This window comes from Cebus imitator, unplaced genomic scaffold, assembly GCF_001604975.1.
Source record: "Cebus imitator isolate Cc_AM_T3 unplaced genomic scaffold, Cebus_imitator-1.0 Scaffold26, whole genome shotgun sequence".
In the NCBI taxonomy this organism is placed as follows: domain Eukaryota; kingdom Metazoa; phylum Chordata; class Mammalia; order Primates; family Cebidae; genus Cebus; species Cebus imitator.
The window spans coordinates 6,265,509-6,279,080 of NW_016107341.1; the positions used below are offsets into that span (position 1 = coordinate 6,265,509).

The window sequence follows — 13,572 nt, forward strand, 5'->3', positions numbered from 1 at the left end:
CTTTTATACTGCAGTTGCTTATGTACCTCCACTGTAGACTGTCATGTTTGAGAGAAACCACATTTTTTCACATTTTTACCTGGCTCCTGGCATTTATCATCTCTCTCTCTCTCTCTCTCTCTCTTTTTTTTTTTTTTTTTTTTTTTTTTTTTTTTTTTTTTTTTTTTTTTTTTTTTTTTTTTTTTTCTGGTGACAGGGTCTTGCTCTGTCACCTAGGCTGGAGTGCAGTAATATGATCACATGGAGTCTCTACCTCCCATGCTCAAGTGATCCTTCTATTTCAGTCTCCCGAGTAGCTAAGACTACAGGTTCATGCCACCACACCTGCAAATTTTTGTATTTTTTTATAGAGACATGGTCTTGCCATGTTGCTCAGACTGGTCTCAAATTCCTCGGGTCAAGCAATTCACCCGCCATGGCCTCCCCCCAGTGTTGGGATAATAGGCATCAGCCACCACACTTGGCCTTTTTGCCATCTATTGAATGATTAAATAGATATATGTCTCTATAGACATATTAAATAGAATATTTCTATTTTGTGTACAGCCTGCTGAGTTATGTATAAATACAATCAGTATGTCATAGAGAGCTATAGGATGTGTTATGTATAAACACAGGCATTATGTCATAGAGAGCTGTGGGCTGTGTCACGGAACTTATGATGGTGAGAGGGACACGAGACTTCACTTAGCGCATGGAATCTCTGATTCTTGCTATAATTAAGTATGCTGACTAAAAGTACTCACTGTAAGTCCACGGTATAGTCAAGGGAGTTTTATTGAAAGCATACAAGTCCAGCAACTAGTATAAATTTTGTGAAAGACAAGTGTTGAATGTTGCTGTAAGAATCGTTCCATATGTGGTTCCAATGTGGTCACTTAAGGAGATGTGCTTGGGGAATGCAGTCTATCAAATTCTCTGTGTTCTGAGGTTTTGCTGCCATGATGAACCATGTCAGCTCATCATCCTTCCACAATGCACACACATTGGTCTGAAATATGGATTGTCTTTACATTTCTGTCCCACCATCCAAGGACTTTGCTATAAATGTTTTAAAATATATCCCTCCTAGTCTTATTTTTTGTGAATGACCTTTAACAATTGTTTTCATATTGAATGTAGCCTGCTTTTATAACTTAAGCACACGAGAAAATGTTTTCCATATCTTAACATCGTTACCCAAAAAGTTGTAATGGCAGTGTAATATTTTATTTAGCAGAGTTACACTTTTTTACACCAAGCTCCAACTGATACTACATTTCTCTTCTGTGCCAGCTTTTTTCTCTGTTTTTAGGTTTCTGCTTTTGTTTTGCTAACCACCTCGGAACCACTGTTCTTGAACTCCTTGCCTCAAAGTAGCTTTTTCCGAAGTGCCAAGAGGTCTAGAAAGCAGATTTCAGATGAAGTGTTTCTTCCTCTACAAGTTTATCTGCCTTGTTTATATCTCAAGTGGACACTGAAACTGAGGCCTTTCTGACAGTATGAATATCATTGATACTGATAGCTCATCTATGTTGTCCTTATATAGATTAGTGATATGTTCAGATTTTATTCTATTTTTTAGAAGTTACTGCCAGTTCAGTCTCTCAAGACATGTGAGATATTCTCTAATTTTGTATTCTTCCTACCCTGAGATAGAATCCAGACACTGCTTCCCATACAAGGAACAGAAGATTGGCTTAAAATCTTTGTCATTTACTTTCATGCCTCCCAAGTGAGCTTAGAGAAAGGAAGTCAGAATTTAGAATTCTCTATTTAATTGAACTACACAACGCAAATGGAATATGTTTTTGGTAAGTGATATGGTTTGGCTCTGTGTTTCCAATGAAATCTTATCTCAAATTATAATCCTCACAAGTCCAGGGGGAGACCTGGTGGGAAGTGATTGGATCATAGGGGTGGTTTCACCCATGCTATTCTCCTGACAGTGAGGGAGTTCTCAGGAAAGCTGATGGTTTTAAGTGTTGGACTTTCTTACTCTTTCTTCTTCTACTGCCATCATGTAAGACGTGCTTTGCTTCCCTTAGCATTCCACCATGATTGTAAGTTTCCTGAGGTCTCCACAGCCATGTGAAACGGTGAGACAAGTAAATCCCTTTTGTTTATGAATTACCCAGTCTCAGGTAGTATCTTTGTAGCAGTGTGAAAATGGACTAATATATAGTAGGGGAACAGAGATCCTTGTTTATGGTTAGCTTCATTTTTCTAGAAAATATACAGTTATATTACTGTGACTATACTTCTAAAATAGATTTTTAAATAGACCCCTTTTTCCTACAAGATTTATCGTAATATGAAGAATTGCTTTAGCTTTACAGATATCCCACAACAATAGGCAATATGTGCAAACAGTGAAAAATTATTTTTAGAGACATTTTATTGCTGTACAGAACATTAGAGATCATCTGATTCCAAAATATTAACCTTCTTCCTTTCATTTTGTAGATGCAGGACCTAGGGAGTGGTCTGGAGGGTGGTGTTGGGGGAAACCCTGTACCAGCAAAAGGTGAAACTAGAACTTTAGCCTTAGTCAACTAATTCCAAAGCCAAGCCTTTCACCTACCCTGCCACACACACCCTACTTTTTAATAAAGTGTTCATACTTCATGTAAACTCTGATTTTCTGAAATTTGATGGCATTTTTTCCATTTGATTGGTTTGTGCTTATATTTTTAAATCACAAAATTTAAAACATCATAAAACTCAGTATAGCAAACAACAACAACAACAACAGTAGAATGTGAATGAACAAAGACCTGTGTTTCAAAGTTAGAGTCAATTTCCATTACAAAACTACAGAAACAAGGTAGGTTTTAGCAAGTCATAATGTAGTCCTCCTCCCCCAATCTAGGACATTTTAGACCATTTCAGATGACCTTCCAGGCAGCCTTCAAGAGAAAAGAAAACCACAGAGGGAAAGGAGCAAATACCAATGGACCTGAAACCTGACTTCATCTAAAGGATAGAGGAAGCTTTTATGAGACAGCCCTGTTTAAATTACATCAAAACTGTTGGTCACGTTATAAGTAGGAATTAGAAAAAGGCAGGAAGACTCTTATAAGCAAGGAGAATAACACCTACAAAGGCCCTGAGGCAAAAAAAAAAAAAAAGCAAGGCAAATTTGAAGATGTAATAAGCAAGGCTAGCAGAGCAAGAATAAAGAATAGGCCAACAGTGATGATGAAGGTTTCTGGTGAGGTAATCTTGAACTAGATCATGGCAGGCCTGGAGGGCCACGTTAACCCTTTTCCTGTTTGCCCTGAGAGTACTTGTGGCGGCAGCATTTACCCCAAGATCACTTTGCCACAAAGTATCTCGCTTTTATTATTATTTTTTTGTATCACTCTAGGATATCAACTCAGGAAACAAAATATGTATTACATTTATAGTATTTTGTTTTTAGAAGTGGTATTTCAATTTACAAAATACAGTAATTCTCGATCACTGAAAATGTCAAATCCCGGAAAACATAGCATTCCTATGTGGGATGTTAATATCTTCGGACAGTTGTTGGCCGAAAATTGAGCTAATGAATCGGACATTTGCGAAATAGTTGATTCTGATGATTCAGATGAATCTGATGTTAGTTCTGTTTAGAAATAACTGCAAGAACTGTCTTATATTGTATTTTCACAGTGAAAATCAGTCAGATTTGCATCAGCCTCAAAGAGCATGTTTATGTAAAATTTAACGAGCGCTGATAGCATGCTCCGCTTTTTTTCTAAATGGGAAAGGTTTAAAATTTTGACTTTTATAATAAAACTAATAGAAAACTATTATAACCAAAATAATTAAAAGGTTGCTTAAAAGTAGACCAGCCATATAATTTAGCATCCAAAACATGAATCTTCTGAGAATTAAAGAAAGCACTAGTGATAATTATATTGGGGAAATGGGAACAATCTAGGGCTGTTTGGGGCATACCGGGGTGAGATCATTCACAAGCATACAAGGTACCTGTGTGTTTGTGAATATTCTCTCTGATGCAATGCTTGGGAGATACATTCTGTGTTCACTGCTGTTTTTTTTTTTGTGTGTGTGTGTGTGTGAGAGAAAGTCTCCCTCTGTCGCCAAGGTTAGAGTGCAGTGGCATGATCTCTGCTCACTGCAGCCTTAACTTCCTGGGCTCAAGCAATTCTCCTGCCTCAGCCTCTCGAGTAGCTGGGATTACAGACGTGTGCCACCACACCTGGCTAAATTTTGTGTTTTTAGTAGTGACAGGGTTTTACCACGTTGGCCAGGTGGTCTCGAACTCCTGACCTCAGGTGATCCACCTGCCTCAGACTCCCAAAATGCTGGGATTACAGGTGTAAGCCACGGCGCCCAGCACTGCTGTCTTTCCTTAGCCAGGCTCCCTGCATACAGTTATTCCCTCATTCCTTCTTTCATCCATTTGGCATTTTGCTTCCCATGATAACTGTCAAAAAGCATAGAAAAGGGGAACCTTCTGTCTTCTGCATGAAGCTATGTCTGTTCCTTCCATGAAGGTATGTCTGATCCTGCTTTCATGCTGCCTCTCATACCTTCTTTAATGCTTTAGTGAGAAGAGCATCACTGAGATTTTGATAGGTCTTGAGTTGTTTGGAATATGATATCCACCCATCCTCAACTGGTGAAGAGAACCTGGGAAGCTGAGGCATTTCTTTCCTTCTTTCTTTCTTTTTTTTTTGAGACAGAGTCATGCTCTGTCACCAGGTGCTAGGCTGCAGTACAGTGGTGCAATCTCAGCTCACTCCCAGGTTCAAGCAATTCTCCTGCCTCAGCCTCCTGAGTAGCTGGGACTACAGGTGCATGCCACAAAATACAAAATTGTATTTTGTAAATTGTAATTTTTGTATTTTTTAGTAGAGACCGGGTTTCGCTATGTTGGCCAGGATGGTCTCAATCTCTTGACCTCATGATCTGCCTAACTTGGGCTCCCAAAGTGCTCAGATTACAGGCGTGAGCCACTGCGCCTGGCTGAGGCATTTCTTATACTACATTTGATATTATGCAGACCCATGGGCAGAGCAAGAACATGAAAGAAACCCAACTAATAACTGTTGAAGTTGTCAGTCTGATTAGAAAAGCACGAGGTCATCTGATTGAGTTCACAGATTAGGGACTAGCCTTGCTTTCAATCCTGAAATCTTGCCTCTTTTAGTGTTTACTGTGTGATCTTGGATAGATTGCTCAAATTTGTTCAATTTTAGTTTCTTTGTATTTGGGACTAGAGTAATATTAGAACCGAATGCGACGACTTTGAATGGAAATTGTGTGAACTAAGTTTATAAAGCATCTACAACACTTGCTCCCACTGGTAAGCCCACAGGTGGCTGCTATTTGGAGCTATTATTTTTGAGCAAATATGGTTTTAACAACATGCCTTCTGGTCTGTGTTTGCATTAGGAATTAGTAGCTGTAGTTTCAATTCACTGAAGTTTCACTGCTTTTGTGCTTATTTATTTATTTTTCTGAAGGGGCAGGTGAAGTTCGCTTTCTAACCCAGTTTCAAAACAATAAGCCTCAGGGAGAGAATGGGTCACTTGAGCCCACACTACTTAAAATTCTTCTGAAATAAGACATTCAAAAGAGGAAATTATCCTGCCAGTAGCAATATCTCTGAAGTAAAAGATATCTTAAAAATTTACTTTGAAATCTGTAGATGTGCATTCTGCCTGAGGCAGATCTGAGGTTTGTGATGAGAAGGATGTTTGGATGGACTAGCCAAACAGAATGACAGAATGTTAGGTAAGCAATGAAATAGTCATTAAGACATAGTATCTTCATTATTTCTATCCTCTTAGTTCAGCAAAGTGTCTAGCCTGCTGGGATATGGGCTCAATAAATATATATATTAAATAAATTAATAACATATAAATTTTAAATTAATGAGTAATTACCACATATGCTTCTAATCCAGGGAATCCTGGGAATTGATGTTCAATCAAATAATCTTTTACTTATCTTTGAATTTTATAAAAAGGCTGAAGATAATGTAGTATTCTGAGTGAATGAATGAGTTACCCTACCGTGTAGTTTGACAGGTATACAATTGGCACTCTGAATTGCAGGTTTCAAACCTGTGGATTCAACCAACCAGTGATCAAAAATACTCAGAAAAAAATGAAAAAATAACAATACTATAATAAACATAATACAGATTTTAAAAGCAATACAGTATAACAACTATTTACATAGCATTAACATTGTATTGGGTATTTTAAGTAATCTAGAGATGATTTAAAGTATAGGGAGGTTGTGGGTAGGTTATATGCAAATACTGTGTCCTTTTGTAGCAGAGATTTCAGCATCCTGGCTTTTGCTACCTGTAGGGTGTCCCGAAACCAACTTCCACAGATGACATGGGACAACTGTAAAATAAAACCCTAAACTTTCCACCTTACTTTATCAAGATCACATTTTTGAGTGCATGAATGAGATTCTTCCTGACTTAGTTAACTCAAAAATACGAAGATCACTGACTAGCTTAACAGAGAACAAAGGTTTGTTCTTAGATAACAGGTAATAGAGTATTATTGACAGACACAATATGTTACTGTACATTGAACTATGTTGTAATTGCTGTAACAATATATTGACTATACTCAGCCCCAGAAACTTCTATTGCTAGGTTTTAGATTTTGGAGAAACCTGTTGTTCTTCCAGCTTTGGTTAAATTCTCAAGCTTCACAATGGTTTCTACTACAAAGAAAAGTTCATGTGGATACGTGAATTTTAGGTAAGCGTATTGTGTGGCAAATTTTCCCCCAGGGAATATTGGTGTAGAAGACATTACAGTAGTTTTCCGTCATGGAGCTCTACAATAATGTGGATTACAGGAGACAAATATGCAGTATTTTCCTTTTAATGCTGTTTCCTTGGAGATTTTCCCAGGACCAGGAGACCTATGCTGCCCTTTGTGGAGCCACTGCATTTTCTAATACTACACTCTCTCAGCCAGAGTCCCTTATTCATTAACTGAGCATGTCCTGAGAAACAGCACAAATAGCTGTACCTCATATGCTTCAAAAAGGATGACATCATTATTAAGTTAAAGGAATGACAATGCCATTCTTTGCCTTGTTTAGATGATGGACTAGTAATTATAATGTTTTTCTCTCACTGTAGCCAAATCATTAAATCAGTCACTTTCTATAACTGTGGCCAATTCACTGGTCATTCATTTACTTAAATTGGATCTATGTGAAAGCTAATGATAGATTCTTGGGTCATTCTTTTTATAAATAAAATTCTGATTGCGTTGAGCTCATCTCTTTTGTTGTTTTTTCTCCCCAAGCCGTAAAGTTCAATTATGGCTACTAAGAGCAATTTAAATAGCATTTAACAAAATAGCCTAGGCTTTTATCACAACAAGGGCACTTCTGAAGCAAATCTTCCCTGGTTAACAGCTGTCAACTATCAGTGAGATACAGGTAATTAAATTTGAAGATGCTTTATGGCTCGGAAAACTAGATAAAAATCCGTGGACCAGAAAGGTCTTAAGTTGATGTAGTTATTGCTCCCTGTGGTATTTGAATTAATGCGATAGATTGACAATTTTCTAATGAAACAGGTAAAGAGAACTGCAGTTGTTTGTTTGTTGCCTGCAAATGAAATTTAATTGAGCCTATTTCCCAGCTGAGATCACACTCTTGGTTTTATTTCAATATAGATTAGAAAAAGAAAGGAAAAAGAAAAAACGATATTTTGGAAAAAACGTCAAAACTAAACAACTTCACGATAGAAAATGTGAGAAAGTGGTGGTGGGGGATTGTGTACCCTCAAAAGATGTATTTGTTTCTACAAGAGAGAAAGAAAACCTCAATTCAAGGTGCCTAAAAAATGCAAGAATTTCTTTTTATTTCATTTAACAGAAGAGTCCAGTAGCAATGTAGCTCCGGTTCATCCAGTGACTCAGTGATTTCTTAAAGCATCCAGATTTTTTTCTGCATTTCTGCTTGCCATTCTCAGCAAGCAGCTTTCAAGGTAGATGCAATTGCTGCAAGTATCATATGCTCATATACCAATGTCCAGAGGCAGAAACCAAAATTACCTCTTTTTTTGTGTTTGCCAGTTTTTGCCGGAGGCCTCCCTCCAAAGTTCACTGGCTAAAGTTGTTTACATGGCCACATTTAAAACACTTGCTGGTTAGAAGAATGGGGCCAGTATGGTTGTCACTGAACGGACCTGTCAAGGCTGAAAGAATAGTATCTATTGGATAGATAATCAACAGTGTCTCCTGCTGAAAGGAGCATATATTGATCCTGTACTGCGGGCTGCTAGAACATACTTTGAGCTTTGTATTATTATTGCCAATTTATAGATGAGGAAATTAAAATAGAAATGAACTAGTTTCCCCAATATAATATACATAGTAAGTGATGAAGCGGAAATTTCAACTGAGGACTATGACACTGATTGAGTACTCTGTTCACAATGTCAAACTGCTCCCTATACATCATGAATCACCTTCAGTTTCAATTCTAGCGCTCCCTTTTTGTGTCTAACAACCAACTCATCTCTATGCTTTGCTTTGGTTTTTAGATATACTCTTCCCCGGAGATTGTTTCTACTCTCAGAATTCCATATAATAATCCATGAAAAGAACTGAATACCTCTACCTGAAGATTTGCTATTTCTAATGGCAAAATTAAATTAATTATCTAATTCTGCATTCTTGTGGAACATTTCTGCTTTGATCTGAATGTAATTTAATCTTTCCACATCTAAGTACTTTCTCTACCAAATGAATCTCCTTTTCAGATCTCCCAAAAGTAGCAAAAGCATATTCATTCCTCTTATACTTAGCTTACAATGTTAAGGGGAATTTACCTTAATCTCCCCTCTACCCGTGGCCAAAACCCATACAAAATCATTCAAAATTCTTTGTTTTAGGTGTTTCGCATGTTAGTTTTTTCTTTTCATTTTAGCACATCAGATGTTCATCAATATAATGTCTCAACTACTAGAACGAAGTCTTTAGTCTTCTCAGCTTACATACTTTACAAATTATCCTGCATACTCAAATTATTTTTCTTAAAAATGCCTTATTTTATTATTGTGTTCTCCTGATTAAATAATTTGAGTAGATTCCACTTGTAAAAAAATTGAATCTATTAATATTAACTCTAAATCAGGCATTCTAGTCTTTTTTTCCCCCCTGTCTGTGTAAGAAATTGTTCTGACTTTGCTTGCTGAAGACTGATGTATTGGCCCAGGTTGTTATAATAGGTAACCCATATAACCAGCATTGCTGTAGCTCAGGGACTCTTCTAAACACTTTATGTATATTACCAGTTTAAACTTCACAACAACCCAATGACATAGATAATATTATTATCCTGACTTTACAGATTGAGGACACTGGAGTTCAGAGAGATAAAGGCACTTGCCAAGTACATCTAGAAATGAAATGATAGAGCCAGAATCCAGACTCCCGTGGTAGAGCCCCAGAGGCCATGAACTCAGTTATATTTTACTGTATTAGTCTACATATGTCACTGCACAATTACTTATTCAAGAGGTATTTGTTGAATGTGTATTCCAGCAGCCCAAGTAATATCTTACCCCTGGTGTCTTACAGAAGACTTACACAACCATGAATCATATCCCTGAGATGAAAAGTAAACTTTATGAAACACCTGGATTTTAGACAATCAAAGCAGTCTATGTCCTCTCCAGTGTTTGAGTGATACTTGCTTTGATTCTGTATTCTCTCCTATGTTCTCTGCTCTTGGATCTTTTTCTATTAGCCCTAGCTCCTAGTTTGGCGTGGGTTGAATTTTTCCTGAAGGACATCCCTCTCCCCTTACTTGCTTTCCTCATGAAGGAAGCTGTTTCAGTTTTTGGGCTGTGGCACCACCTGCCAACTGTGTCTGTGATTGTCAGTTCACCTGCCAATCACTGTCTGTGATTCCTAGGGAGGCTAACTAACTGGAATGGCAGCAGGCTATACCATGCTCAGCACCCAAGCCCCCTGTTTCCAAAGATCTTTCACCCAGGCCCTGCTAATGACCTGTCTTTTGTTCTTGTATGCTGTCATGATTTTACATGTTAAGATTCTTCTGAAATATTTTTCTAATTTCTTGATTGTTTTTTCCAACATAAAAAAATCCTGTATTGTACTATTGTTTTATGAACAGTAAATCTGAGGCTATAAGATTATGTCTTAATAATTTTATGGTTCTAGCCCCCTAAATTTAAAAGAAGTAGGAAAACATGTATCTATTTTATCTAAATTTGTGTCTTTCTTATAAATCATGATCTAAACTTAATAACAATAATTAGAATTTATTGAATACTATCTATTGGCACTCATTTCAAATATTTACATGTGTCAAATTGATTTCCATGTGAAAACTTGGCAGAAGGTACTATTATTGTTGCTTTTTACAAATGAGGACATTAAAGCACAGAGAGGTTAAGTAACTTGTTCAGTATCACCGGAAGTTTGGCAACAGAGCCTGGTTCCATTATCACTCTGCTTCTTCCAGGGCATTTTCAGATTATTGGCTAAAACTACCTGAAGGATATCATAGCAGACATTCTGAACAAATATGCCTAGAAAATAGGTTAAATTTGTGACTTTTGGATCTTCTCATATGGACTATGGCCCAAGTACTCACAGAATATAGTGTATGACTTCCTATAAGAATTTGTGTCATTTTAATTTCAGTTTAAGTCAAACTACAGCTCTATTAGAATTTCTAGAAATGCATTTGTGATTCAACACCTAAAAATCTGGAAACAGTTCATCACAGAATCCATAATCCCAGAAAGCATTCTTATAGTTTGTCATTCTTTGGGTTATAATCAAAAGAACAAAGAAATCCTGAACCATTTGAATAGAAAAGTCTAAAGCTATGCTCCTTGAGGAGCATTTTGATGGGCGAATGTGTCATGAATGTCACCATACATTCATTGTCTTCAAAGGCCAGCTATATAGGCACTTAGGCAGCGTGAAAGAAGTTAAATGAGTGTAAGTCACTAACCACTGAGGATACTGAAAACATGAACATTTAGATATCTGAAAATTCATGTTTTCCTTAGGTATATGCATAGTTATACTGCTAAAAATAACATTGCCTCCTGAAAGTACATCTTCTTTCAAGTAATTTATAGAAAAATAAGTTGGAGTAATTAGAATTATGTTGGGAAGTAAGGCAAATACTTGTAGTAGGAAATAGCAATCCTAAAATGATGAATAAATAGAGTCCAAGAATAAAGCATTAATAGAGGATAACCACACTGCCATTTGTTTTGTTTTCTGTTCAGTCTGCTCACTGTATTTTTTTGTTTATTTACTTTAACTTGTTTTGAGCTGATGATATACAGTTATAAAACAGAGTTGAGATTATTGCAAATGTGACTGATTTTGTAATCACATACTATTACCATAAACCTTAACATTGTGCTTATTGATTTATGTTTTACTTCAGCATAAATATAATAAATTAAAATGCTCATTAACATAACTTTTTTTAAATTTTGAGGCACGGTCTCGCTCTGTTGCCAAAGCTGGTGTGCAGTGGCATTATCATAGCTCACCATAACCTCTAATTCCTAGGTTCAAGAGATCCTCCCACCTCAGCCTCCAAAGTAGCTGGGACTACAGGCACATACCACCATGCCCAGTTAATTTTTTAAACAAATTTTTTGTAGAGACAAGGTTTTACCATGTTGCCCAGTCTGGTCTTAAACCCCTGGCTTCAGGTGATCCTCACACCTTGGCTTCCCAAAGTGCTGAGATTATAGGGAACTAGCCCATAACTCTATTTTTAAATTAATTTCTTACTGTAAAAGGAAATGGACCTTAACTTTTTTGGTAAATATTCACATATGATTTTTTATTAAAATGATAGAATTATAAAACTAGGATACTCTATCTATACTTGTGCTGTTCACTCTTTCAGAACTTCGAGAAACCAAGACTTCTGAATACTTCAGCCTTTCCCACCACCCTTTAGACTACAGGATTTTATTAATGGATGAAGACCAGGACCGGATATATGTGGGCAGCAAAGATCACATTGTTTCCCTGAATATTAATAATATAAGTCAAGAACCTTTGAGTGTAAGTTTATCATTTTTATGAGGACAGTGTCTACCTTTTGAGTGTCTTTTTTTTAAAAAAATAAATACAGTTAAAAATATTGTGCATTTTATTAGAACAATAGAAAATACTGGTCACATGTTACTATGAAAGTTAGTACTTATTCATGGATTGAAAAGATACTAAGTTCAGTTCTTCTTGTATAGTTCCATAATTTTTAACAATTCAACACCTGAAGCTAAATGAGAAAATACCACCTGTGTATAAATATATAAAAAGAGAAAACAAGGGAACATAGTGTAGCGCATGACAGAAACGGTCAGAGAAAAGGAAGATCTCCTTTGTCATCTCTGTTGAACCATTGAAGGCCTAAAAGGAAAACAGCTATTAAATACACTGTTGCTTGATCCAGTATGGCCTATGTTTATCATTCCATTTCACAAGGAAATAAAATTAAGCTTTACTGGAGTAAAGAAATACAAATAGATTGATTATAAATATATTACAGCAAGGAGACTTCTGCATTTGGTTGTGAACATAGGCAACAGACTGACAACTAAAACAATTAATGATTGTTGCCAGACTGGACCCAAGGCTCCAACTACTTAGAATACTAGCACAGTATTTCAGAGAGAGGGAATCTCTTAGATTTCATCCACGTTATTTTAGCTATTGAAGTACCTAGGGGCCCATCTTATGTAAATCTACTAGTCTGACTGTGTAGTCTACCAAAAATAATAACTGAGGAAACAATGTAAATGTAAATTTATTGTCATATAAGCAGCTGGGAAAAGTGTACAATGTCAAAAGAAGTGAAAAATTCTGTTGTTCATATTTAGGTCAATAATGACCTTATTTTAATATATAATTAGCAAATGAGCATATGTTATTGAAAAGCATTTGTGAAAGGAAACACCGATGGAAGAAATAAAAAGTAATTGTAATTGTTAAAATAATAGAATGTTAATGAATTCATTAAAAATGAATTTTAAAGTTTTAGTATAGGATCATCTTAAATAAATCTGTTAACAAAAAGTAAATGAAGAGCATTGGGCTGTCATATCTATGTCCAAGTGAGATTATGCAACCTTTATTTTTCTTTCTGAGCAGGTTTTCTGGCCAGCATCTGCAATCAAAATTGAAGAATGCAAAATGGCTGGCAAAGATCCCATAGTAAGTGTTTTAAAAAAAAAAAAAAAACACTAACTTAAATATTTGGTTTTCAAATCCATGTACTTTGAGAGAAGCCAAAAATGAGACAAAGGGTGGTGGTGTTTTAAATTTTTGGCTGGACACATGCTCAAAACCTAAACATTGAGGAGATTGGAACTCTCGGGTTCCCTGTAACTTCAGAATTCCTAACTGGGTAAAAATTGCTTGCCTTGCTTTCATTATTTCACTCGGATGCATTTCATGATGGATTTCAGTAATAACCTCTGTTCCTAGTGATCCAAACTGCAGAATTCTCAACAGGCTCCTGAAACGATGATAATGCTAGTGTCTGGAGCAGCTCCCAGATACCCTGTGGGCTTCTCCCA

The 13,572-nt window shown here is 36.4% G+C and overlaps 1 protein-coding gene across 1 annotated transcript in view; it reads left to right on the forward strand.

Moving 5' to 3' along the window:
• Nucleotides 1–13,572, forward strand: part of SEMA3C (semaphorin 3C) — a 181,383-nt gene that overhangs the window by 83,076 nt on the left and 84,735 nt on the right. The window contains exons 3-4 of the mRNA XM_017523115.1: nt 11,895–12,055; nt 13,145–13,207. Of these exons, the coding sequence (XP_017378604.1) occupies nt 11,895–12,055; nt 13,145–13,207 (224 nt within the window). The remainder of the gene's footprint in view (nt 1–11,894; nt 12,056–13,144; nt 13,208–13,572) is intronic.